At 48.7% G+C, this 23,845-nt stretch overlaps 1 protein-coding gene across 1 annotated transcript in view; it reads left to right on the top strand.

Annotated features, from left to right (window-relative positions):
* The window catches only part of FAM78B (family with sequence similarity 78 member B), a 99,590-nt gene that overhangs the window by 71,075 nt on the left and 4,670 nt on the right, over positions 1-23,845 (top strand). The window contains exon 2 of the mRNA XM_002715822.5: positions 14,786-15,714. Coding sequence (XP_002715868.1) covers positions 14,786-15,308 — 523 coding nt within the window. The 3' untranslated portion in view covers positions 15,309-15,714. The remainder of the gene's footprint in view (positions 1-14,785; positions 15,715-23,845) is intronic.

Raw genomic sequence — 23,845 nt, forward strand, 5'->3', positions numbered from 1 at the left:
GTCCCTCCTACTTCCTTATCAGGATGGAAAAATATAGTCCCATAACCATACACAACCACTTTTCACATTTTGATATATCCATCGAATATTATCTTTTCTCAATTTCAACTATGATTATACCTATAACAGCAGAATTCCAAAATAAGAAGCAAAAACCTCCATCCCCTCCCACTCTTCTTCTGCCCACCACCTGTCTGGCTTTAAGGGATGGAAGTAGAGGACAGAGTAACCTCTATGGACTGCATCAAGTGCATGTTGCACCCTCAGGCCCCCCAGCACCACCGCCTAGCCCCTCCAGCGTCTCCCAGCTTTGCTAGATTCATGTTTGATGCTGATTATCAGAAAGAAGGCACTGAGAACCTAGCAGAAGCCCCAGGGACACTCATCCTAATGTATTTGCAGCTCTTCCCTTCAGCTGTCACATTGGAGTCTCTCCTGGATTCTAGACGAGCCCACCCGTGCTGCCATCTCCATTGCCCACCTGCACTGTCTCATGCTGCCACCACCCCAGCCTGGCCCCAACTCAGCAGCCCCAACTCAGCTCACCAGCCAGCATACCAGCTCCTCCATCCCTATCCCTGTGCATGGCAGCAGCTTGAAGGAAGCCCCTGCTCTGGGCTCCTTTGTCCCATCCTCATGATGTGCACAGCCTTAGTGGGAACATGGCAGCGTGGGTCAGGTAAATGCAGCATGCACACTAGAACTCGTAGAGAGGTCCCTCCCGGGAAGTGACTCTGAGCTGCAAATTGAAGATGAAATGGAGCCAAGTGTTTCAAAAGCTGAAAGAAGACAGATCTGGGTGAAGGGAACAGCGAGTCCCAAGGCCTAGAGGTGGGAGGGAACTTGCCTCGTTCAGGGACAAGGAAAGTCAATGTTACTGGCTTGTAGGGAGCCAGGAAGGAGGTGATGAGGAATGGGACTGGAGAGCCAATGCAGCAGATAATGCATTGCAGATGTCACCGGTGCGGTAGACAGCTGTCATAGCAGCTTTTCAGAGCAGTGAGGCGTGATCCAGGTCTTGTTTGGGAAAAATCCACTCTTGTGGCTGTGGAGGTAGGGACCTGGTAAGGAGGGTGTTGCATGGTCCTGGGGAGACAAGACATGGCTTGGAGCAAGGTGATGGCCATGGAGTTGGAAAGGGGATCAATTCCAGCCACACCCAAGGAGTGGAGAGATGCATTGGGAGAAGAGCTTGGTGAGGCTTGTGGGGCAGGGCAGGAGTCCCCGTGCAAGGCCTGCACTCCTTTGCAGTCCTCCTCCAGGGCCTCTTGCCCTGTAAACCTCCCTGATCTTTACCTCCAGGCCTGTCATCTCTGCCTCCCCTGGTTACACACAAAACTCAGACGTGAGCAGCAAGTCGCTCCCTTGGGAAGGCTGTGAGTTCCTTAACGATGGAGATTGGACTCTGCCGTGACTGGCAGGCCCTTGCACCTGCTCATGAGCCAAAAGGACTCTCCCTGGCCAGTAGGCAGGACCCTGGGGAGGGACCCAGCCTTGGCCTGCACACCCACCTTGCAGGCGTTAGTGAACACGCCCTGCTTCCCCAGCCCCTGTGGGTGGGGAAAGGAGCTTTGCTCCAAGGAACTCAGAGTTGGAGTTGGAGGCCAACCATCTTCAGACCTGAGCCAGACACTGGCCACTGGCCCGAGACCTCAGGGCTATCCAACAGCAGCAGGTCAGTGGAGGCCTCTGAGAACCCACTGGGACAATGCAATGGGCACAAGATGGACCAGCCTTCATACAGAGGCCAGAGAAACTGAATCTAAATGGGACGTGAGGGTGGTGATGAGAAACCTCCACGTAAACACAGAAGCACTTGCATTACTGAGGACCCTTAAGACCACTGGAAATGGGCTTTGCTGCCATGGGAAAAGAAAGCCTCCCAGTGTGCCAAGAAGAACAGGATGTGGTCAGAGGGGAAGGCGGCAGCGGAGGGGCGGGAGGGCTGTATTTACAGGCTGCTCTGAGGCTGACACAAACAGTGCAGAATGAGGAAGATCCTAATTTTAAAACTTACTCTGTAATTGTGGTGCAGACCATCTGGGAATCGGGACGCGGACCAGCTCCAGGGCTGGGAACCGGTGTCTGAGGGACTGCCCAGACGCAGTGGGCTTCGTGACTCCCCCAGGGACCTGGGGCTGGGAACTTGCTCTTCGCCTGTTCCCCCACCTCCCTCCACAGCCCTGCTGAGCCCAGGCCCCCGCTTGCTCCATGCCCTCCGCTTTCTTTCCCTCCCTGTCATGGGCTATTTCTAGTTCCTCTCCTGGGGCGGAGGGTGAGGGAGGAAATGGGGGTTGGGGGCTAGGTGGAGTTGCAGGAGGGACGGAAGTAGGCTACAGAGTCAGAATGGCGCCTGAGTCAGCAGCCCACACAAACAGTGCCCCATGGCCCTCCTCGGTGCTGACTGGAGAAGGGCCAGGATTCTCAGGGTGGGTCCCTTTAACCCAGATTTCTGCTTAGCTGAATGGCAGCTCCTTAGGTGCAAGCCATGAGGATGAAAAGAGAAGAGAGGGGCCCGTCCCTGCCCTCTAAGTTAGAGCACAGATTCTCTGAGCGGTGCCTGCCCTCCAGGCAGGGTGACGTCATCCCAGCTGATACCCAGACTCTGGAGTAGGGTCTTGGTGTATCTGCATTAACCCTTTAGTTGATGGGTTAATTTAGGGAGGAGGAGGCATGTAGGGAGGGGGAAGACTGTCCAGCAGTGGTTCCAGAAAGTTCCAGCATTTTAGCCACTGTGGTCATAGCACTGTGTGTCAGCTAATATTACCCAAGACTATTACTTTTCAAAGCTTTAGAGCCATGAATTCAGTAGGAAGGAGGCATTGTAAGAAAGCCTGTGATTCAGAATCAGAGCTTGGGTTTGCCCCTCACTAGCTGTGTGACCTTGAGCAGGTTCCTTCCTAGGTGATGGGAAGGGGAGTGACACTGCCTTGAGCAATTGATGTACAAAGTGGTTGGGATTCTGTTTGTGAGAGTGCTTTGTAAATGTTAAGACTAAATGGATGTGAGTAAAAATACACTTAGCAAGAGGAAAAAAAAAAAAAAAAAAAAACGCAGATTGACACTGTCCAGAGTTCTAGAGCTTTGCATCTAGATCTTCCCACCTGTGCCTGTCCCTAAGAACTGTGGGCTCTCGAGTAAGAATGCAAAGCCCGAGTGCTGTATTTGTAAATATTTTAAAGCTATAAGTCAAACTAAGAGAGTGTTGAATCAACTGTGTTCTGTCCTCCTGCTGAGACAAATACTTAGCAGCCTGGAGGCTGGGTTTGGATTTAGAACTCCTGGACTTCTCCAGATTCTGTGGCTGAGTGGAGCAGCAGCAGAACTGGTGACCTCAGTCCTGGCCCCACTTGCCTCCCTTCGCACCCCTTGCTCTGTACCATGTTGAAAAACGGGCACCGCCGCACCTGTGCGTGTGGACACCCCACATGTGGCCCGAACTCCACGCGTGCCGCAAACAGCAGCCATTCTCACACATTGCGCTGCACTGCCCTTGGGAATACAGACCTGGAAGAGGGCCTGTGTGGACCTGGAGGTATGTTCAGGGCCATTTAGGCTGGGAATACTGAGATCCCAGGAACCCACAGCGGGGTCTGGGAGGAAGGCCACTTCCTCACAGCCGCATGGGCTCCTTGCCCAGTATGGAAGGGCATAGCCAAAAGGTACCGAGTGAGTCCCCTTTCCCAGGAGAGGCCACGCCAGGGCTCCTCTCAACAGCTGCCCAGGAAGCTCTCCAGGGCTGAAACTGTCAGTCCTCTATGTGTGGTTCCCCCGACTCCCATCCTGCACTCCATCAGGGGACTTAGTATCACTAGCGCTCCTACACACCTGCCCACTCGCTGCTTCTAAGAATGCCGCTGCCCTTGGGGCTGGCACTGTGGGGCAGTAGGCTAGGCCTCTGCCTGTGGTGCAGGCATCCCATATGGGTGCCGGTTCATATCCTGGCTGCTCCTCTTCTGATCCAGCTCTCTACTAATGACCTGCCCCCAGAGACCCAGAGAAAGCTCCTGACTCCTGGCTTTGGACTGTTCCAGCTCTGGCAGAAGCAACCATTTGGGGTGTGAACCAGTGGATGGAAGACCTTTCTCTGTGTCTCTCCCTCTCTCAGTAACTCTGCCTCTCAAATAATAAATAAAAATCTTGCTAAAAAAAACACACACACAAAAAAAGAATTGCTGCTGCCAGCCTCCCCCACCCTCCAACCAAGACCTCAATGACTGCAGTGCAGTGGGGAAAGAAGCAGGAGGCAGGGAGGGGTCTGCTTTTCATGGGCACTAGGGGAACTGGCTGGGTCTGGCTGGAGCCTGGACCTTAACCCAGGGACTGCTGATTTGCATGGAATGCATAACATGAGCTTGTTTGATGGAGATTTGCCTGTTTCTTCTAAAAATGGGATGCAGAAAGCATGAAGGTTGCAATAATCGATGTTTTCATTATTAGGCCCATTGGCAAGTCCATTAGCTGTGAGCTTTGGGTCAATGGCTGATTGTCTAAAACAAAAACACTGTTTATCACAGTGAGAAGGAGGGTTGTGGAAGAAGGCGGTGACCAGGATGTAACTGATGTTGACATCGTGTATTACAGTTTACAAATCATTTGCTCATATATCAGCACCTCCTTTGATCCTTGTAACAGCTCTGGAGTTATTTTTCTTCCCATTTTACACATGAGGAACCTGAGGCTGACAGAAGCAATTTGCAGTCGGTCAACAAGCTTTTAACTCAGGGCAGACACCCTGGTCTCCTAAAGGCGGTTTTGCTTCCTCTGTTCATTGCCACAGAGACTCCAAGGAAGGAGGATTGAGATTAGGAGCTCAAAGGAGCTCTTGCCACATGTGTGTTGCCGGAGACAAGGCAGGGTTGAAGTCGGAGAGACCTGGCTTCACATCCTGGCACTGACCCTTTCCATCTGCATGATGCTGGATAGTTTACACAGAGCTGCTTTTCCTGGTGTAGGACGGAGCACAGCTATTCCTGCCCCAAGTGTCAAGGACCTGCACGTGAAGGGCTGAGTAGCTGACAGGGTCACCCTTTTTTTTTTTTTAAGATTTTATTTATTTGAGTGGTAGAGTTACAGACAGAGAGAGGGACAGAGAGAATGAGAAAGGTCTTCCATCCGCCGTTTCACTCCCCAAATGGCCACAATGGCAGGAGCTGGGCTGATCTGAAGCCAGGAGCCAGGAGCTTCTTCCCACATGTCTCCCACATGGGTGCAGGGGCCCAAGCACTTGGGCCATCTTCACTGCTTTCCCAGGCCACAGCAGAGAGCTGGATCAGAAGTGGAGCAGCCAGGACTCAAACCGGTACCCACAGGGGATACTGGCACTGCAGGTGGAGGCTTAGCCCACTGCACCACAGTGCCGACCCTGGTGTCATTCCTTCCCTGCCCCTGCTCCATCTTTGTATCTTACCAACACCTAAACTTATTTTTTTATTTAATGAATGCATTTTTACATAGATATAATTTTAGGAATTTAGTGGTTGTTTTCCCCATACTCCCCACCCAGCTCCCATCCCACCTCTCATTCCCTCTCCCATCTCCTTCTTCATTATGGATCATTTTAGTGTGATTTTATATACAGAGGACCAACTCTATGCTAATGTTAGATTTCAACAATTTCCCCCCATGCCCACACACAACATATAGAATATAGTTTGGGGAGAGAATTTGCAGTTGATTCTTATATTACAGTTCAATAGGGATAGAGATCCTACCTGGGGAGCAAGTGCACAATGACTTCTATTGTTCCTTTAACAATTAACACTCTTTCTTATGAAGTCAGTGATCATCCAAGGCTTTTGTCAAGGGCTGCCAAGGCTATGGAAGCCTTTTGTGACCATAGACTTCATCGGTATTTGGACACAGCCATAAGCTACAAGGATGACCTCTTCTCCCTTCAGAGAATAGTGTCTCCTTCTTTGATGACCCTTTCTTTCCTCTGAGGTCTCACAGAGATCCTCCGTGTAGGATTTTTTTTTTTTGTCACAGAGTCTTGTCTTTCCATGCCTGAAATGCTCTTGCAGGCCTTTCAGCCTGACCAGGAAGCCTTATGGGTTGATTCTGAGGTCAGAGTGTTATTTACTGCAAAAGTCATTCTAGGAGTCTGCTGTGTGGACTGCTTCCCATGTTGGTCCTTCCTTCCTTTTTAATTCTATTATTTTTACCGGATACCTGATATTATTTGTATTGTCCCTTTTAAACTTAGACCAGTCTATCTGTTGCCTGTAACACTGAATATGATCCTTGTAACAGTGAAGATGGCCAACACCTAAACTTAAAGATCTCTTACTTTGTGCTCTTAGACTGTGCTAAGTACTCCCCATGTATTATCTCACTTTATTCTCATGCCAACTACATCAATTCAGCACTGTTTCATGGGTGGGAAAGTAGCTCAGAAAGGGCAGGCGAGCTGTCCAAGTTCACACAGCCAGAGGCGGCAGCACTGATTCAGTCTGGGTCCAGAAGTGCTGCTTTCAGCCATCACGCCAGACTGCTTCTCCCCTTCACTGCCCAGCTGCTTCGAGGAAGCACTGGGACTTGTTGTGCTTTCCCATTCCCTCCATAACCCCTTACAGAATGACCTCCACCAGTCTATCCTCACTTCTGTCTTCCATAATTAACAAAGCTACTGACTTTGCCTTGACCCCATTCTCTTCGATTTCTGTGGCTTTTGACTCTGCTGACTCTGTGAATTTCTCTTGCCTTGGGAAACTGTTCTCCCTCTTCTCTGGTTATTCCTGAGCTTTCCAGAACCTTCTTTGCCTCTCAGAATCCTGAGCTGTCTCACGGCTCAGCCACATGAATCGAAAGTTTCTGTACATCTCTGGCCCTGACTTCCTCCTGAGCTCCAGACCCAGTGTGCCCACACACAGTGTCCACTTGTCCAGTCAACTGCACAGAAGCAGCAGTGCCAAAATTGAAGTTCATGGTCTCCTCTCACTTTTCGCTTCAGACCACTTTGATATTTATTTATTCAAATAATTTCAGGCTTCCTCTATAATTGTGAGTCCTGGAGCCATAGCAGTGAATAAAATATTAGAAATCCCTGCCTTCTTGGAGGTTTGGGAGTGGAATGAAGGTAAACAGATCCTTAGCAAAGTAAGTATGTGGTATATTAGAAAATACTATGGGCCGGCGCTGCGTCTCCCTTGGCTAATCCTCTGCCTGCGACGCCAGCACCCCAGGTTCTAGTCCCAGTCGGGGCGCTGGATTCTGTCCCAGTTGCTCCTCTTCCAGTCCAGCTCTCTGCTGTGGCCTGGGAAGGCAGTAGAGGATGGCCCAAGTGCTTGGGTCCTGCACCCACGTGGGAGACCAGGAGGTAGCACCTCGCTCCTGGCTTCAGATCGGCATAGTGTGCCGGCCATAGCGGCCATTAGGGGAGTGAATCAACGGAAGGAAGACCTTTCTCTTTGTCTCTCTCTCTCCTCTCTCACTGTCTAACTCTGCCTGTCAAAAAGAAAAAAAAAAGAAAATACTATGGGAAAAAAATTAGAAGAGATGGGAGTAGCAGTGCTGGGACAGGGAGTTGCAACTTTACGTGTGATTGGCAGGAAACTGGCACAAGAAATGGTGGAGGTAAGGAAGCAAGCCTTTCAGATATCCAAGAGAAGACTGCCCCAGATATAATGAATGGGTAGGAGTTTATTTCTCATGTCCAGTGAACAGCATAGAGGCCAGCATGGGCAAGAGGAAGAGAAAAGGAAATGAGCACAGAGGAAACTGGGAGTGAGACCACTTAGGCCGTTTTAAGAACTTGGAGCTTTCCTGAGTGAGCATGGAAGCATTTTGAGCAGGGCAGTGACATGATTATACGCAGGCTACACAAGACCCCTGTAGCTAACATGTTGACAATAGACTGGGACCTAGGATTAAGAGTCCTACATCCAGGGACTAGTACTGTAGTGTAGCAGGTAAAGTTGCAGCCTGCAGGCTAGCTTCCCATATGGGCACTACATTGAGACTCGGCTGCTCTGTTTCCAGTCTGGCTCCCTACTAATGTGCACAGGAAAGCAGCGGAAGATGACCCAAATGCTTGGGCCCCTGCACCCATATGGGAAACCTGGCTTCATACTGGCCCAGCTCAAGATATTGTGGCCCTCTGAGGAGTGAACCAGAGGAAGAAAGATCTGTGTGTGTGTGTGTGTGTGTGTGTGTGTGTGTGTCTTTCTCTAACTCTGCCTTTCAAATAAATTAAATAAATCTTTAAAAATAATAGATTCCCACATCCCATATCAAAGTACCTGGGTTTGAATTTCAACTCCTTTGCTGGTTCCAGCTTTCTGCTACTGTACACCCTGGGAGGTAGGAGCTGACGGACCAAGTACTTGGTCCCTGCCACCCACATGGGAGGCCCAGATTGGTGAGTTCTCAGATCCCAGCTTTGCCATGGACCAGCCTTGGCTGTTACAGGCAGTTGGGAAATAAACCAGTGGATGGGAGATCTCTATCTGTATCTCTCTGTCTCTCTAATATTAAAGTATATAGTTTAAAAGAATAGACCAGGGAAGCAAAGCCAGAGACATTAGCAAGGAGACCCATTAGGAAACTGTTGCAGTAATGCAGGAGAGGGCTGTAGTTTGGACCCAGGGGGTAGCAGGAAGGTTGTTGGAAGGAGTTGAAGTGTACATTTGATGACCTCAACAGGCTTTGCAGGTGGTGGATAGTTTGTGAAATGGGAGAGATTGGTCAAGAGTGACTCTGAAGTTTTAGACAAGTGGGCAGTTGGGTATATGGATCTGGAGCCATGGAGCAGGGCAGGCTGAAGATTGGAAGTTGTCCAGGTGGAAATGGCACTTAAATCCATGAGACCACCAAGGAAATATAAATAGGATGAAAAGAGAAGAAGATAAAAGACTCCTGGGACCCTTCAGGATGGAACCAGCAAAGAGTATTGAGAAAGAGACAGTGAGATACACAGAGAAACAGGAGTCGTAGGCATGAGCCATGTGTGCAACATCATGGTCTGGACTTCCTCTAACAGAGGAAGTCCCAGAATTACCATGCAGGGACAGGCGTAGAATGCCAGCGACCATGAGACACTCCTTGTCATGGGGAGACTCAGCCTGTGACTTCTGTGAATGATTTTGCATGCACATGCACACACACACACACACACACACACACACACAGTGGTCAGCCATGCTTGCTGTTTCAAGTGACTGTTCTATTGTATCTCCTCTTTTGCCGCCGATAGCAATTGGTTGCCAAACCTCCCAGAATCTGCCTTTGTAGGATCTCTTCTCTGAGCCCCTTCTTGTCCATTCCCTCAGCCCCCAACCTAGATGAAAGCCTCAGTGAAGGTTGCCTTAAGGATTGCAGAAGCTCCGAAATACCTATGCTCCCTCCCTTTGCCCTAGGCTCCTCCTTCTCACATCACTGTTCTTTCTGGCACAAAGTCTCCTGAGCAGAAGCCCTACTACTTCTAGGATGAAGCTCAAGTTCCAGGTTCCAGGAGCCAGGAGTTTCTGCCGGGTTTCCTACATGGGTACAGGGGCCCAAGGATCTGGGCCATATTCCACTGTTTTCCCAGGCCATTAGCAGGGAGCTGGAGCAGAATTGGAGCAGCCTGGACTGAACCAGCAGCCATATGGGATGCCAGCACTGCAGGTGGTGGCTTAACCTGCTAGCCACAGTGCTGGCTGCATCCACCCATTTTTGTGAATAGGTATTTGATGGCCTGAAAAATACATTCATACTCACTATTCCATTCCAGTGGGTTGTTTTTTTAAAAGATTTGTTTATTTATTTGAAAGGCAGATTTGGGAAGAAGGGAGAATGCTTCCATTCACTGGTTCACCTCCCAAATGGCTACAACAACCCAGGCTGGGCCAGGCTAAAACCAGGAACCAGGAACTCAATCCAGAACTTCCGTGTGGGAAGCAGGAACCCAAGCACTTGTGTCATATGCTGCTGCTTTCCCAGGTGCATTAGCAGGGCGCTGGATGGGAAGTGGAGCAGCTGGTTCTGTTAACCTGCCATGCCACAGTGCTGCCCTGCACCTCCCAATTCAGATGTTTTTCACTGTGGCATACTCCCCTCTCCTTTAAGAATAAATAACTTTCAGTGCAAGGCCCAGTGCTGTATGCTAGTAATAGAATCTAAATGGATAATAGGTGTTCATTTTTAAGAAAAGCAAAAAAGTAAATATATAAAGTGTAAAACTGTGATAAAACGAAAATGAATCTTGATGTGAATGGAAGGGGAGAGGGAGTGGGAAAGGGGAGGGTTGCGGGTGGGAGGGACATTATGGGGGGGAAGCCATTGTAGTCCATAAGCTGTACTTTGGAAATTTATATTCATTAAATAAAAGTTTTAAAAAAAACCACTTTGTCTTGTACAAGTTCTACAAAGCTCCAGGTGTATAGGCATGAAAACGATTCAAGTGAAAAATTTGTTCTTTCAATAAAGATATTTTTAGCCAGCGCCATGGCTCAACAGGCTAATCCTCTGCCTTGCGGCGCCAGCACACCAGGTTCTAGTCCCAGTCGGGGCGCCGGATTCTGTCCCGGTTGCCCCTCTTCCAGGCCAGCTCTCTGCTGTGGCCCGGGAGTGCAGTGGAGGATGGCCCAAGTGCTTGGGCCCTGCACCCCATGGGAGACCAGGAGAAGCACCTGGCTCCTGCCTTCAGATCAGTGCGGTGCGCCAGCCGTGGCGGCCATTGGAGGGTGAACCAATGGCAAAGGAAGACCTTTCTCTCTGTCTCTCTCTCTCTCTCTCACTGTCCACTCTGTCAAAAAAAAGAAAGAAAGAAAAAAATAAAGATATTTTTAAGTTCTGCTCTGTCCCAGCAATGCACTAAACAGTGTGATTCAAAAAGAAGTCATAGTCCCAAGCTGCAAGGACATGGTAATCTAGTGGGAAAGGCAGACACATAAACACACAGTTCTCGTATGATCTGGCACCTGTGGATTGGATATATCCATGGCTACTGGCAGAGAAGATTTCCTGGAGGAGGAGGTGGTAGATGAGTAGTTGATAGAGGAAAGAACAGTGTGGGCTGAGAGCACAGCATAAGCAAAGGGCCAGGGGTGAGAAACAGCGTGGTGTTTGTGATGGGGAGGCCAGCTCCCAGTGAGCTGCACCTGTCCTGTTAAGCAAATGAGATGTTATTGTGTGAGTAATGCTGGTGACACCCATGGAGCGGGGCCTTGGAAGGGTTCTGTGCAGAGAGGGCTTGATCAGATTTGCAAGTCTGGACACAGAAGATGGATTTGAGAGGGATCAGGGTTGTGTCCAAGAGAACAAGTCATTACAGTATACCAGGTGGGAGATGCAGGGGGCTGGGACTAGGTGAGGGCGATCAGAGTTGGATGAAGGATAGGAGATCAATTCAAGCATCATTCTTGGGGCAGAATCCACAGGATGCCATGATCCAGTGATGCAATCAAGGTGAGAGGGTGGGAAGAGCCAAGGATGGCCCTCATCTCTCAGCTGGGAGATGGGGTGAGTGGCAGCCAATCCACACAATGGTGGGAGACAGTGAGTGAGGTGTGGACCATGTGGAACTGAAATGCCTCCCCTGTTCAAAGTTGGCCCCTTACATGGTCATCAGATGACTCTATGGAGCTCTCATGCTTAGTACTTTTCAGGGACTTTTCTGAAACCCATTACCCAAGCCATTTTATCTACTCCGTAAACCAGCCATGCATTTTCTAGGCATAATTTCTTTTGGAAAAAAAAGAAACAAAAGCTGCCCCCTTGGGTTGCACATTAGTTTCTATTTTTTATAGGAAGAACAAAAATAATGATACTTTTCACATGGCAAGCTACTCTCTGTTCACTAGACGTTAGTCATAATTACTTTTGGCTATTTCTAAAATCCAGCCAAGTGTTGGGGATGTGGTTCTAGGATCCCTGAGGCTGTAGACAAGAATGTGCCTCGGACCCAAGGGATTTCCAAAGAGCCTCTCTGAAGTGACAGCAGTGTGGGTGGATGTAATGTTAGCCCCCCAGGGCCATGTGCCCAGTGACTACACTCAGCCAGATGCCTTTGTTCTGCTATCATGGTTAAGATGCTGGTTGTATTTCTCCATTCCAGAGAGTCTTCCAAGAAAGTAGTCTCTTCCCTCTCTCCTGAGACAGGTGCAAGAGTGCGCCTTTACTGTGTGAGCTCTGTTTTTCAGAAAGCCTGGGACCGAACTAGGTGTTGTGATTTTCCTGTAAGACTGACCTCTAGACCCTGGGCCCAAGTCTCTGCTCATATGGTTCTGGGTGAGAAGAGGGGACAGACCCTGCCAGTCAGTTCAGGTCCCTTTGGGCAAGGTCACTGAACTGACTGGCAAGGTAGCCAGTCCTGAAGAAAACAGAATTGTAGCAGAATAAAAAGCACGCCCACTAGAAGCCAAATTCCCCAAGCAGTGTGCCACAGTTGGTGCAGGGCACTGCTGGGAACACCTATCCAGCAATTCCCAACACCAAAATGGAAAACGGCACTGAAGCTACATGGAAAATGAGCATCTGGTGACTGAATAATTATCTTAGTCCTCTGGCTGGGGGCCTGTTGCTGCCCCAGTGTGGCCATTTCATAAACCCAGCAAGCAGATTGGGTGTCTACCCAAGCTCAGACTCCTGTGTGATTTGATCTCACTCTAACGACACTCCCTTTTGCACCATAAGAAATGGCTTTTTGGTGCAGCTGCTGATACACTGGCTTGTGCAACAAAATAGGCTGTAACTTTCTGCATCAGGGCCATTCTTGTTAACTTAGTTTCTGTCAACCATGATACACTACAATTACTCCCAGCAGTTAGCAAGGGCATGGAGGCAAGAGAAATGGCTCTTATAGCTGTGGGCTCAGTTCCTCCCCAGGCAGCCCAGCCCTCCCTCTCCTGCAGGCTGGGGCTGAGTGGCATGGCATAGGGAGTGTTTCAGGGGGGCCAGCCAGGATGCAGGAGATGTTATCAGCACCAAGTTGACAGTGCCACTCCCTTGGAGACCATTGTATAAAGCCCTGCAGGATCTTTGTAACTTCAAAGGAGAAAGGAGTGAGTATCAAAGAAGGCCACTACCTCTGAGCTGATGAATGAAGCAGTCGCATTTCTTTCTTTCATTATAAAATTATTACACATTATTACCAAGCATCCTTCCTGCTTCCAGCAATGGATATACGAAAACTGCATTGCCGAGCCATACTGGCTAAACTTCTGCCCCCAGCTTCCCGGCCTGTGGAGTCCACAGCACTCTGGTGTCCACCTGCAGCACCATGGGAAGAGCACTTTAGGAGGCAGCACATGGGATAGGCTGGTCAAAAGCATGCACTTTGAAACCAGACAACTTGCAGCTCCACCTCTTATATCTGGTCTGCAGTGCCTCTGGCATGTACCTTAACATCTTTAGGCTTGCATCCCCTCATATGAAAAGTGGAAATAAGCGCTTAGTTATCTTGTGGAATACTTTGAACATTAACTGAGATAACTTAAAGTACTTGACACAGTAGCTGGAATAGAGTGTGTGCTCTGTAGGTATAAATTGTTAATATGAGCAGCAGTCCATGGCAGGTGGAGAGACCTGGGCTAAGAACAGGGCATGTGTGGGGAGCAACTCGGACTAGACTGTTACTGGAATTAAGACTTATTCTATATATCTGCTCTCCCACAATATGGTGCTGGGAGAGGAGTAAACAGCTTCTACGCAGCTGCCTCTCGCCAACTTGAGTGATGACCTGCAGGAGCTGATCCTGCTCCTGATTGGAGGAGAGCAGCATACTCGGCGTGTGGGTAGCAGAGTTGGGATTGGTGGAAGAGGACTATAAAGGAGGAGAGAGACAACATGCACCAGGAACATCTAAGAGGAACACCTGTGCAGCCCCCGAGAGAGCCGGCCGGCGGTGTGCCGCTCCCCCGCAGAAGTGGGGAAAGTGGCAGGGGGAACCGCCCTTCCACGGAGGTGGAAGGGACGGTAGCCAACCCAGGAAGAACCAGCAGCAAACCCGGGGAGGGCCGAGCAGACAAAAGAACAGCGCAGGGTCCTGTGTCGTTCCTCCACGAAGAAGGGGAGCTACAGGCATGTGTCCTCTTCCCTCCTTCTGTACAAGGCCAGGGGGCAGTCAGGGGAGGGGCAGGCTGTGGTCCAGAGTGGCATCTTTTTGCCAAACTAAGCAGTGGGGCTCCTGGGTTGGCCTTGAAGCCAATGGGAGGGCAGCATATTCAAGACCATGTGTGTCAGCCTGCAGTGCAGAGTCACACATTTAAGTGGCTTCCAGAAGGTGACTGGTATGTTCTTATCATCATCTGTGTCTGTGTTTTCTAAGTGCTGGGTTGGCTACTTTTAAACAACTGGTTTTAAAGGAATTTAAACAACTCATTTTGTTCAGTGGAAATTGTTACTGTGATTTTCTAAGAAGTTAGTATAACTTTGAACTCACCCTCTTTTGCATTCCTGTCTACCTGAGACTTCTTTCTGGTACACCAGATTTCAGCCGCCAGCTCTTCCCTAACAAATGACGCACCCAGAAAGTAGCTGTTACAGTGGAACTCCTCTAAACTGCTGGTTCCAACTAATTTTGCTCCTTTGTGGTCTCACAACTGCCTCTTGGAGCTTCCTGCTTTCATTTGGGTCAGCTACGGTTTTATTTAACTTGTTTTGACATTGCATTTTTATTTTTGCTTTGATATGTTCCCATTTAATCCTGAAACTGCACAACATAGAGCTTTTTGACCTGAATTCCCCTCTGCACTGCCCACTTTGCCCAAGTTGACTGTGTGTTCATAAGTTGTGGGCACCTTTCCAGAATTTGAAAAATTCATTCAGTCTCTTCTTTTCTTGTGCATCTCTTCTGCTTTGCCAGGTCAAGCTGGGAACTGCCTGACTTGAGGGAAGGGAGAGTAAAAGCCATCAGTGACTCAGATGGGGTGAGCTACCCTTGGTACGGGAACACCACAGAAACTGTGACCCTGGTTGGCCCCACCAACAAGATCTCCAGGTTCTCCGTCAGCATGAATGACAACTTCTACCCAAGTGTGACGTGGGCAGTGCCTGTGAGTGACAGCAATGTGCCACTGCTCACACGAATCAAGAGGGACCAAAGTTTCACTACCTGGCTGGTGGCCATGAACACCACCACAAAAGAGAAGATCATTCTGCAGACCATCAAGTGGAGGATGAGGGTGGACATTGAGGTGGACCCTCTTCAGCTTTTGGGGCAACGGGCCCGGCTGGTGGGCAGGACTCAACAGGAACAGCCCCGGATCCTGAGCCGGATGGAACCCATCCCCCCTAATGCACTAGTGAAGCCCAATGCCAACGATGCCCAGGTCCTCATGTGGAGGCCCAAGCGAGGCCCACCTCTGGTTGTGATCCCTCCTAAGTAGAAGCAGACTGGCCTGACTGTGTGTGGAGCACACGCTGCTGAGACATGCAGTGAGGTTGCCAGGAATGGCAGGAGCCAAACTGAGTTTCTGAGCCAAAGCCGACCTCCCGGTTTGCCAGCCTTTGCAGCCACCTGCGAAGAGTAGGGCTGCTCCTTGGGTGGTAGAACCATAATCCTTAGGAAAAGTCCCTTCCTTTTAGGAATAAAGGAATCACTGATTTGACAGACTTGCTGTGATTACCATGCAAGTAGCCATATTTTGGAGCTGACCAAGATGATTCTTTTGTTTGAACTATTGACCATTTCTTTCCTGTGAGATGCAGGGGATGGAAACGAAACTAAACCGTGCCTGTGGCAAATGCTGCTTCCCAACCAATTAGAAGTGGGAGTGAAAACATCCACACCAGGTGTTTGTAAGAGGGTCCCACTGTCCGACTGGAGGGTGCTGGGGAAATGGGTGGCATCAGAAAGGGGTGGTAAAAGAATGGGCGGCAGGGAGAGGGAAGAGTAAGTTGTTACTGCAGGTTGATGCATGTGTGCTTAGCAAACCAAAGAAATTGTGTTTACGGTGTTCCAAGAGGGTGACCTCTGGGAGCTGTCTAAGGTGCTGATGTGAACTGAGGGATGGAGACACTCATGGGTTCCATCTGCTCACATCTTCCCCAAAACATTGTTTATTCAAAGTATTTCAATCAGAGTATTTGGATATGTAGTTTCTGGTTTTCATAGTGGCTATATTTGGGCTGCTCACATGTTTTTAGTGAATCTTAAATTTTAGTTTTTGTTTACAGCTGCTTATTCTGTTCCCATCACCAGCCCTAAGTTTACAAAAGAATTTATAACCCATCAATCCATGTAGAGGTTCAAAAGCATTTCAAAAATTGAAGCAGTATTTTCATTCCACATTTAAAAAAATAATTTCTGAATGACTTGAACATATGGAATGCACACACACACACACACAAATACACACATGCATACATGCCCACAGGCCAGGATACTAGTGGATTTGCCAGCAATGCCTTCATATGTACTTATAGTCTTTGTGCATACACAGTACATACACTGGATGTCTATGTATGTTTATCACAGCTCTGATTTACAGAAGCTCAATTTTAAGAGCTTGAGCGTTTATGAGAAAGATATTCATAAGGCTTAACTTCAGAACTCTCTAATGAAAACCTGAGCTACTCATATTAAGTGGGCCTACACTGCTGACAGCCAACCAATAAAACTGAAAGACCACATTTCCTTTAGTTGGGCCAATATAAAAATTTCTAAAACATTTCCAGTATTTACAATGAACAACTCACCAGGTCTTCTAGCTTAAATATGCCTTAAAAATAGAGTGTGAACTGTTATACATTTTTTTCCTTGTTCAGCCTTTACCCCATGCAAACTAATTATAAATTCTCACAGTGTCACTGGGGCTTCAATGATTAGATGGCACAAGCCTAATTTCAGAGGTGAGAGAATTGAGGCTTAGAGCAGTGATTACTGTCTCATGGTCAGCCCCAAAGACTAATCTTCTACCAGAGTTTGGGATGAATAATAAAAAACAGGGGCTTGTTTATTACTTTGGTTAAAAATGCCACTTAGTTTACTTTCCTTTGGGTTCTAGTCCCACGGCATGGTACTTATTTACATGAATGTGTGAACAGATCCACTCCAAATTTTGTAGAGTTAACCTCACACCCTGACCATCAGCTACCCTCTGATAGACTGGTTATTGACAGCAGGTTATTTATAGCAGTATGCTGATGAAATGCCAGTGATTCACAGAAGACCTGGAGACATTCCATTTAGAGATAGTTCAGCTGTTCCACTCATTGGATTCCTCTGTCCCTTCTCATGCTCCCTTGTTTCTGTGAGGAGGTAGCCGCCAAAGAGCTCCATGGCTGAGGTTTAAAGCTGTCCATTTTCTCAACACAAGAACCACCAGGCTGTCACTCAGGTTGAATCAGATGCTACATTCATGAGATTCTGGGGAATGGTACTGATTCTGTAAGCTAATCCATGTGGCCCCACTGTAAGAGAATCTGATTTTTAAAAAATCCAAAATTATAACAAGTATCAGATTAGTAATGAAGAATTTGTTAAAATCCTGTCCAAGGTTCCCTGTTTTCAAATTTCCCCAGCCCATTAAAATAAGTTATGACATACACAGTCGTATTTACACATAACTTTTCAAGGATATATCTGTCTTTATAAAGCAAAATTCAGCTCACTTCGCTAAATTTATTCCCCCTGAAAAAAATAATCACACTTTTTAGAGTTTAAAAAGAAATTACTCCAGACAGTTTTCTGGGAAATTATATAATGAAAAAGTGAGAATACATGGGAAAGTGCTCTTGAAAGGTAAAAGCACTATGCAAATATATGTCATCATTATTGTCATCAGTAACATTGCAAACACCACAGTTGGCTCTTTCAATTCTGAAGTCAGCCTGGCAGAACGTTCTATTGCCCTGTATCCAATGACTTTAAGATTACCATGGTTTTACAAGGAAATGACCCCTTTTCTGCCTGTGATCTGTAGATCATACTTTTCAACTTAGTCAGCATATTGCCAAACCAAAGGCTCTCTTCCAAGAGAGAATTCACCTTGAAATCTCTGTTAGCATCACCTCCATCTTCCCTTTACTTCCCTAGAGAGAGCCTGGGTCTGATGTTAGATGCCATCAGCTTAAAGGGACTCTGCTGCCTGGATTGGGTTCTAGTTGTGTGGTCTCAGGAGTATATTTGGATTCCACTCACATGTGTACACACACACACACACATACACACACACACACACACAATGGTTTCTTGGTGGCACGAGTTCTGAATTGATGTTAAATGAAGTCCACTTTGAGATCTGTTAGTCTATGAACTTAAAAATTGAAGCCCAGTTAAATTGGATAATCTGTCTAGATTCACAGCTGTGCTCAGCAACAGGCAGAGAGAGGGTGCTGGCATCTCCCAGCACAGTCACACTTCCCTGTCACCCACCTCTCTCCTTGTGTCCAGCCCAAACATTGTCATCATTCCTAAACCATTCACCCAAAAACTGATGAGCCTAAAAACTACAGGCAAGTGGTTTGTCCTTTAAAGAGGAGAAAATCCTTATTACCATTATGTCAAAACACAAATGTTTCTGAATCCCTTTCAACTTGACAGATGTTTTGAGTTTGAACCCCTAATCTGGGCTCTTTTATATGCATTTCGCATTTCTGAGGCAGTGCCATGGCCCAGAACATGTGGGAAAGTTGGAGGTCAGTCCCATTTCCACCTCCTGGTCCTTGGACCTTTTTTTTTTTTTTTTTTTTTCAGGCAGAGTGGATAGTGAGAGAGAGAGACAGAGAGAAAGGTCTTCCTTTTGCCGTTGGTTCACCCTCCAATGGCCGCCACGGCCGGTGCGCTGCAGCCGGCGCACTGCGCTGATCCGAAGGCAGGAGCCTGGTACTTCTCCTGGTCTCCCATGGGGTGCAGGGCCCAAGCACTTGAGCCATCCTCCACTGCCTTCCCTGGCCACAGCAGAGAGCTGGCCTGGAAGAGGGGCAACCGGGACAGAATCTGGCGCCCCGACCGGGACTAGAACCCGGTGTGCCGGTGCCGCAAGGCAGAGGATTAGCCTAATGAGCCGTGGCACCGGCCGTCCTTGGACCTTTTATGGCTCCCTCTTTGAGTGCTAGGAATGATATCTCGTAGGTCAAAATCATGTTATAAGCAGCAGTTCTGATGATTTATAGAGCGTTTTTCAAAAGGCTCCCACATGCACTTTCTCATCCCCACACAGTCTTACGAGGAGTGCAGCTGTGTTTTTATTATTAATTATCCCCATCTCACAGATAGTAAATTGAGACCAACGAGGTGAACAACCCAAGGCACACGAAGAGAAAACGTCGGGAGCCAGGATTCAGACTGCGCCTTGTGGCTCCTTGTTACAAGCTCTCCCACTGAACAGTGCTGCCTCCCAGCTTGTTCCATGCCTGGAAGCACAAAAGAGATCAGGAAGGAAAGGCAAACACAGGTCACCACACAGTCAGGTAGCCCTCCCCCAGCTACCCCGTGGGTGCATTAAAAATAAGAGAATGAACACTGTTTTCTTAGGCGGAGAACCTTGTAATCCCCAGGGAGGCTGGCCCAGGAAAATGCCTGTCAGGGCCCACAGTGTGGGTGAGCTGGCTGTCACTTGGCAGCTCTTAGCGCAGTGCTGGTAATTAGTGGAGTAGGAAATCTGCTCTCAGAATCCCTTAAACACCCCAAGCACAAAAGGGGAGGAAAGCCTGCATCCTGCAACTGGGGACCCAGCTGAGCAAGGCCATGCTGCCCCGCCATCCCTCACTGTGGCAGGAGTGGAGCCTGTGGAGCGGAGGTGGCAGAAACAATGGCTTGCCGAGCCCTGGCTGGCACAGCGAACATCCTTGTTAGAACGGAGGGCACAATTAAACCTTGCCAGAGCCAGCTCCCAACAGAGTTGCAAAGAAAGATGTAAACATATACACACGCACACATACACAGACCCACCACATTCACACAGTCTTCAAGCTGAAAGGAAAATTAATCAAAAACCCAATGAACGCCTGAACTCTGTAATTAAGCCTAAATGAACCTCAGATTGAAAGGGAGCTGAGTGAGCAAGCTCAGTGCACGCAGATATTTTTACCCCAGAGTCTTATTGCCATTAATTTCTTTTGAGATCTTGAGTACATCTGGTTCCTGCATCCCTAGTAGGATGACTGCCCACAGAAGGCCTCCAAGAGATGCAGAGGCTTGGTGGCCAGAGGACAGCCAAGGTTATGGTCAATTCCAAGCTCTTTTATAGGAAAGCACTTGGGGAGATGGAGTGATATTGCCCCCAGGTCAGCCGTGTACACTCCCATGATGGACCCTGTCACCAGCCTTGTCTTCCTGAACAGTTCCTCTGACGTGATGGCAGGCAAATGGCTTTTACTTTCCTTTGTGTAGAATTTAAAACACCTCTGTTCAAGATGGGAGACATTAGCTTGGGCCTGATCTTTCTGCATTACAATTATTGATAACAACTGCCATTTGGGTGGTATTTTACCACTTATGTAGCACAGACTCATATTTTATCCTCAACAGTCCTGGAAGGTTGGCCCATTTTACGTATGAATAATTCAGAGCAGAGGTCAAGTGGCCAGTCCAAGGTCACAGTAATTTGGTGGTGCTTGAGGTTTTGTCTTCTGACGGCATACATGCCTTTACCCTGTTGTCACAACATCCACTCCCTCCTCTGCTTGTCCATCCTGTGCTCTTCCTCATGCAGGGCTGACCAGGAAAGAGAGTCTGTGCAAGGCTGCAGACTTAGCCCTGAATGCACATTGACAGAGTGAGCCCTGCTGGTGAGTCTTGGTTCAGGTGGGTTCAGAGTCTGTGCCTTCAGCTGGCTTCTCTCCTATTCCACCTGAGACTAGACAGGAAGGACACTTGGGTGCTCAGAGGTAGGAGGTCAGAGCCTGGGACCTCAGCATGACTTGAGATTCTCTGGGTGCAACTTGCAAGCTGCACTGACTGGAGGAAATGGCTTAACATTTCTGGCCATCAGTTTCCTCCTCTGTCCACGGAGACCTTAACATAACCCAGCCAACATGACAATAGTCAGGAAGGCCCATGGGGATGATGTCTGACAACGCTCGAGAATGTCTAAAGTGTCACCTGACAGTACTCTGCCCTCAGCAGATTCCCACCTACTTGGAAGCCCAAAAACTGTCAGAGAAGCCCACCCTTCCTGCCAGGTGGGGCCTGGCCTCTGTGGAGAGGAGTGGGCTCTGAGTACCCTCCCCACGCCCACCCCCAGGCACCCTGCGGCCAGGCAGAGAAAGGAGACCATTGCATAGTCCTGCAAGAAGAAACTCTGGGAAGAATTTGTAGCTACAATTCAGAAAGGCCTTCTGGAAAGGGGAGGAGGCTGACTGTCAGGCCTAGGGAATCTCAGCCATGATCTGCCTCATTTAAGCAGGCCAGCCAGGAACAGCAACCTTTTCCTTTTCATGGGCTCAGGCAAGAGAAACAGATCAAAACAAAACAAAAGACACATGCTCAAACTTCGCCATAAGCCTCTACTGGTCCATCTGTCCCCTCACAGTTTCTGGCATCCCAGATCTTCCTGGGACCCCCACAATGTGAAGGTGGCATTGTAGATTTGGTCATGCAGGTGCTGGTATCCTGCACCTCCCAGGTTGTCACACCTTCTGGAGGCTTGTTTGGTTACAGCCCCTCTTTATGTACCTGCCCTGTTTTCCATGGTCCTACATGGATCCGTCAATCAATTTGCCTCCGAGATGCTTTGCAGGATCCCCCTGGCTCTGTGCCCCCAAACTGTGCCTTTCTCCCAGTGGAGCCTGGGTGTGGGCTCTAAGAGAACTCAACCAATTCCAATCGCCAGCACAAATGGGGAGCCATTTAGCCTAGCACAGGCTTCTTTCCTTAGCTAACCCATAAAAAGTGGGTTGATCCCTAAAGAAGCTGAGTGCTGGGTCAGAAATGCCCAGGAGAGGGAAAATGGACATTAGAATGACAGCAGAGAGGGGAGAGCACCGAGACACAGAGCAGGACCCAGTGCCACACAGAGCTCACTGGGGATTGAGAGGAGCACGGGCAGTGCTGTGAAGTGTTTGAATTGTGAGACGGTTGAGTTGGGGCCTGGTGTTGGGTTGGTGGAGAGCCAGCATTCTTGAGGGCACAGAGGAGACAGGAAGGCAGATGGGAGGCTTTGCTTCATCCAGGTCTGGGCCAGACCTCACACTCAGGTTTGCACACACTGGCCATGCACTCCCATACTCCTGTGAAAACGCGCCTCCCCAGTTGTTGGCCAGCTCTCTGGCTGTGTCCCTGGTGCCTGCTTCATGCACGTTGTTGACTCATGGCTTTCTTTACAAGACAAGCTTCTGCAGGGAGCGTATTGTGAGATCCTTCTGAACACCGGTTCTTTCAACAAGTGCTCATACTGAATGTGTCCTGCGTGCCTAGCTACACATAGTCCCAACCCGCAGAGACATGATGCTCATAAGGGAGCCACTCATGGCCCTCCTGCCAGCCCGCCCCAGGATCACACCAGGAAGGGAAACCCAGAACTTTGGACAGTGATCCCTGAGTTCTCTGTCTCTCTGTCTCTCTCTCTCTCCAGTGCATCAGCCAGTCTGCCTGTTGGGAGGCTGGCCCAGGCCTCTTCTGGCTCTGGGCTCTGTGAGGATGGGAAAGGTGACAGGGCTGCCATTGAGTACTTTGAGCTCTTCCAAGGAAAGGCCCTAGGGAAACCCTGCCGCCACAGCAGTGCGCTCACAGGCCCTGGGGATGAAAGAAACAGCTGGCTATCTCTCCATCTGCCCTCTTCCCTTCACCCCATGCTTCAAGCCAATTAGAATATTCCACACAGACGGGATCCAATGAAATGTTAATTGGAAAAATAACAGGAAAGATAATACATGCACTTCAGGCTGAGAACTATTTCATTAAACTGGGCTCTGAAAACAAGACAGCCAATTAAATTACTTCCCACTTCACTCCCTCATGTTCCAGAGACTATGGAAAACCATTACTTCTAATTAATTAGGAAAAAAAGAAAGGACTCTGCACATGCATATCAGATGGACAGAGATGGAGAGGCCACCCCAACTTACTCTGTGCGCACCTGCATTCACACACACACACACACACACACACACACAGCAGGACGCTAAAGACTCATTTGCCTCACCTAAAGAATTTCATGGATCTTTTGGAATAGCAGGAAAACAACCTGCACCAGCAAACTGCTCACACAATCAAAGGGACATGCCTTTTGGGGACATTTGTTGCCGAAGAATAAACAGCTTTAAACTCAGTTGGATTCCAAACCGTCTGCAGCCCAAACAAGGTTTTGTCTTTTCCTCTTCAGTACAGAAGTGGGCATTTCCAAGTCCATGCTCTGTGTCAGATGCCATGTCCATTGGCACACGGTGGCCCTGAGAGTGACTCTGAATTTCTTACAAAGGTTTCACGTAAGCCGCTTTTGGGACCCTCACTTTTCCATCAGTGAAATCTGAAGGAAGCCTCTTCCCAGGGTCGTGTTCATCCCCTCCAAGGTGTTTCAGCCTCTGAGAACACATTAGCAGAGAGCTCTGAGCTCCTTGTGCCTTGCCTTGGAGGAAAGACAAAATTCACCCATGCCACTCAAGTACTTCTGTACAGAGAGTATGCTAACACAGACACCTGTGTAATATAACAGACATAAGAGGATTAATATAATAAAATGATACAGTCGTGAATATCATCATCATATAAAGCAGTTGTCATGATGAGGTCAGTTTAGCACTGATGTCACCTTGATATCTCTCCAGGATGACCCTAAGCAGCAGTCAGACGCAGGTTGTCTCAGGGCCTCTGCACACTCACACTCACAACCTCCCCACTCCCACCCCTGCTCCTGCTATCTCTGTGCCACACAAGGTATCAAGGGCTGGCCGAGCCTAGCGCATCCTGTGCCTCTGACCAGTTGCAGCCAGTCTCATTGCAGAAAGGGGAACTGACATTGACTGATGGCAGAGAGCACAG

This window comes from Oryctolagus cuniculus, chromosome 7 (genome assembly GCF_964237555.1).
Source record: "Oryctolagus cuniculus chromosome 7, mOryCun1.1, whole genome shotgun sequence".
Lineage (NCBI taxonomy): Eukaryota > Metazoa > Chordata > Mammalia > Lagomorpha > Leporidae > Oryctolagus > Oryctolagus cuniculus.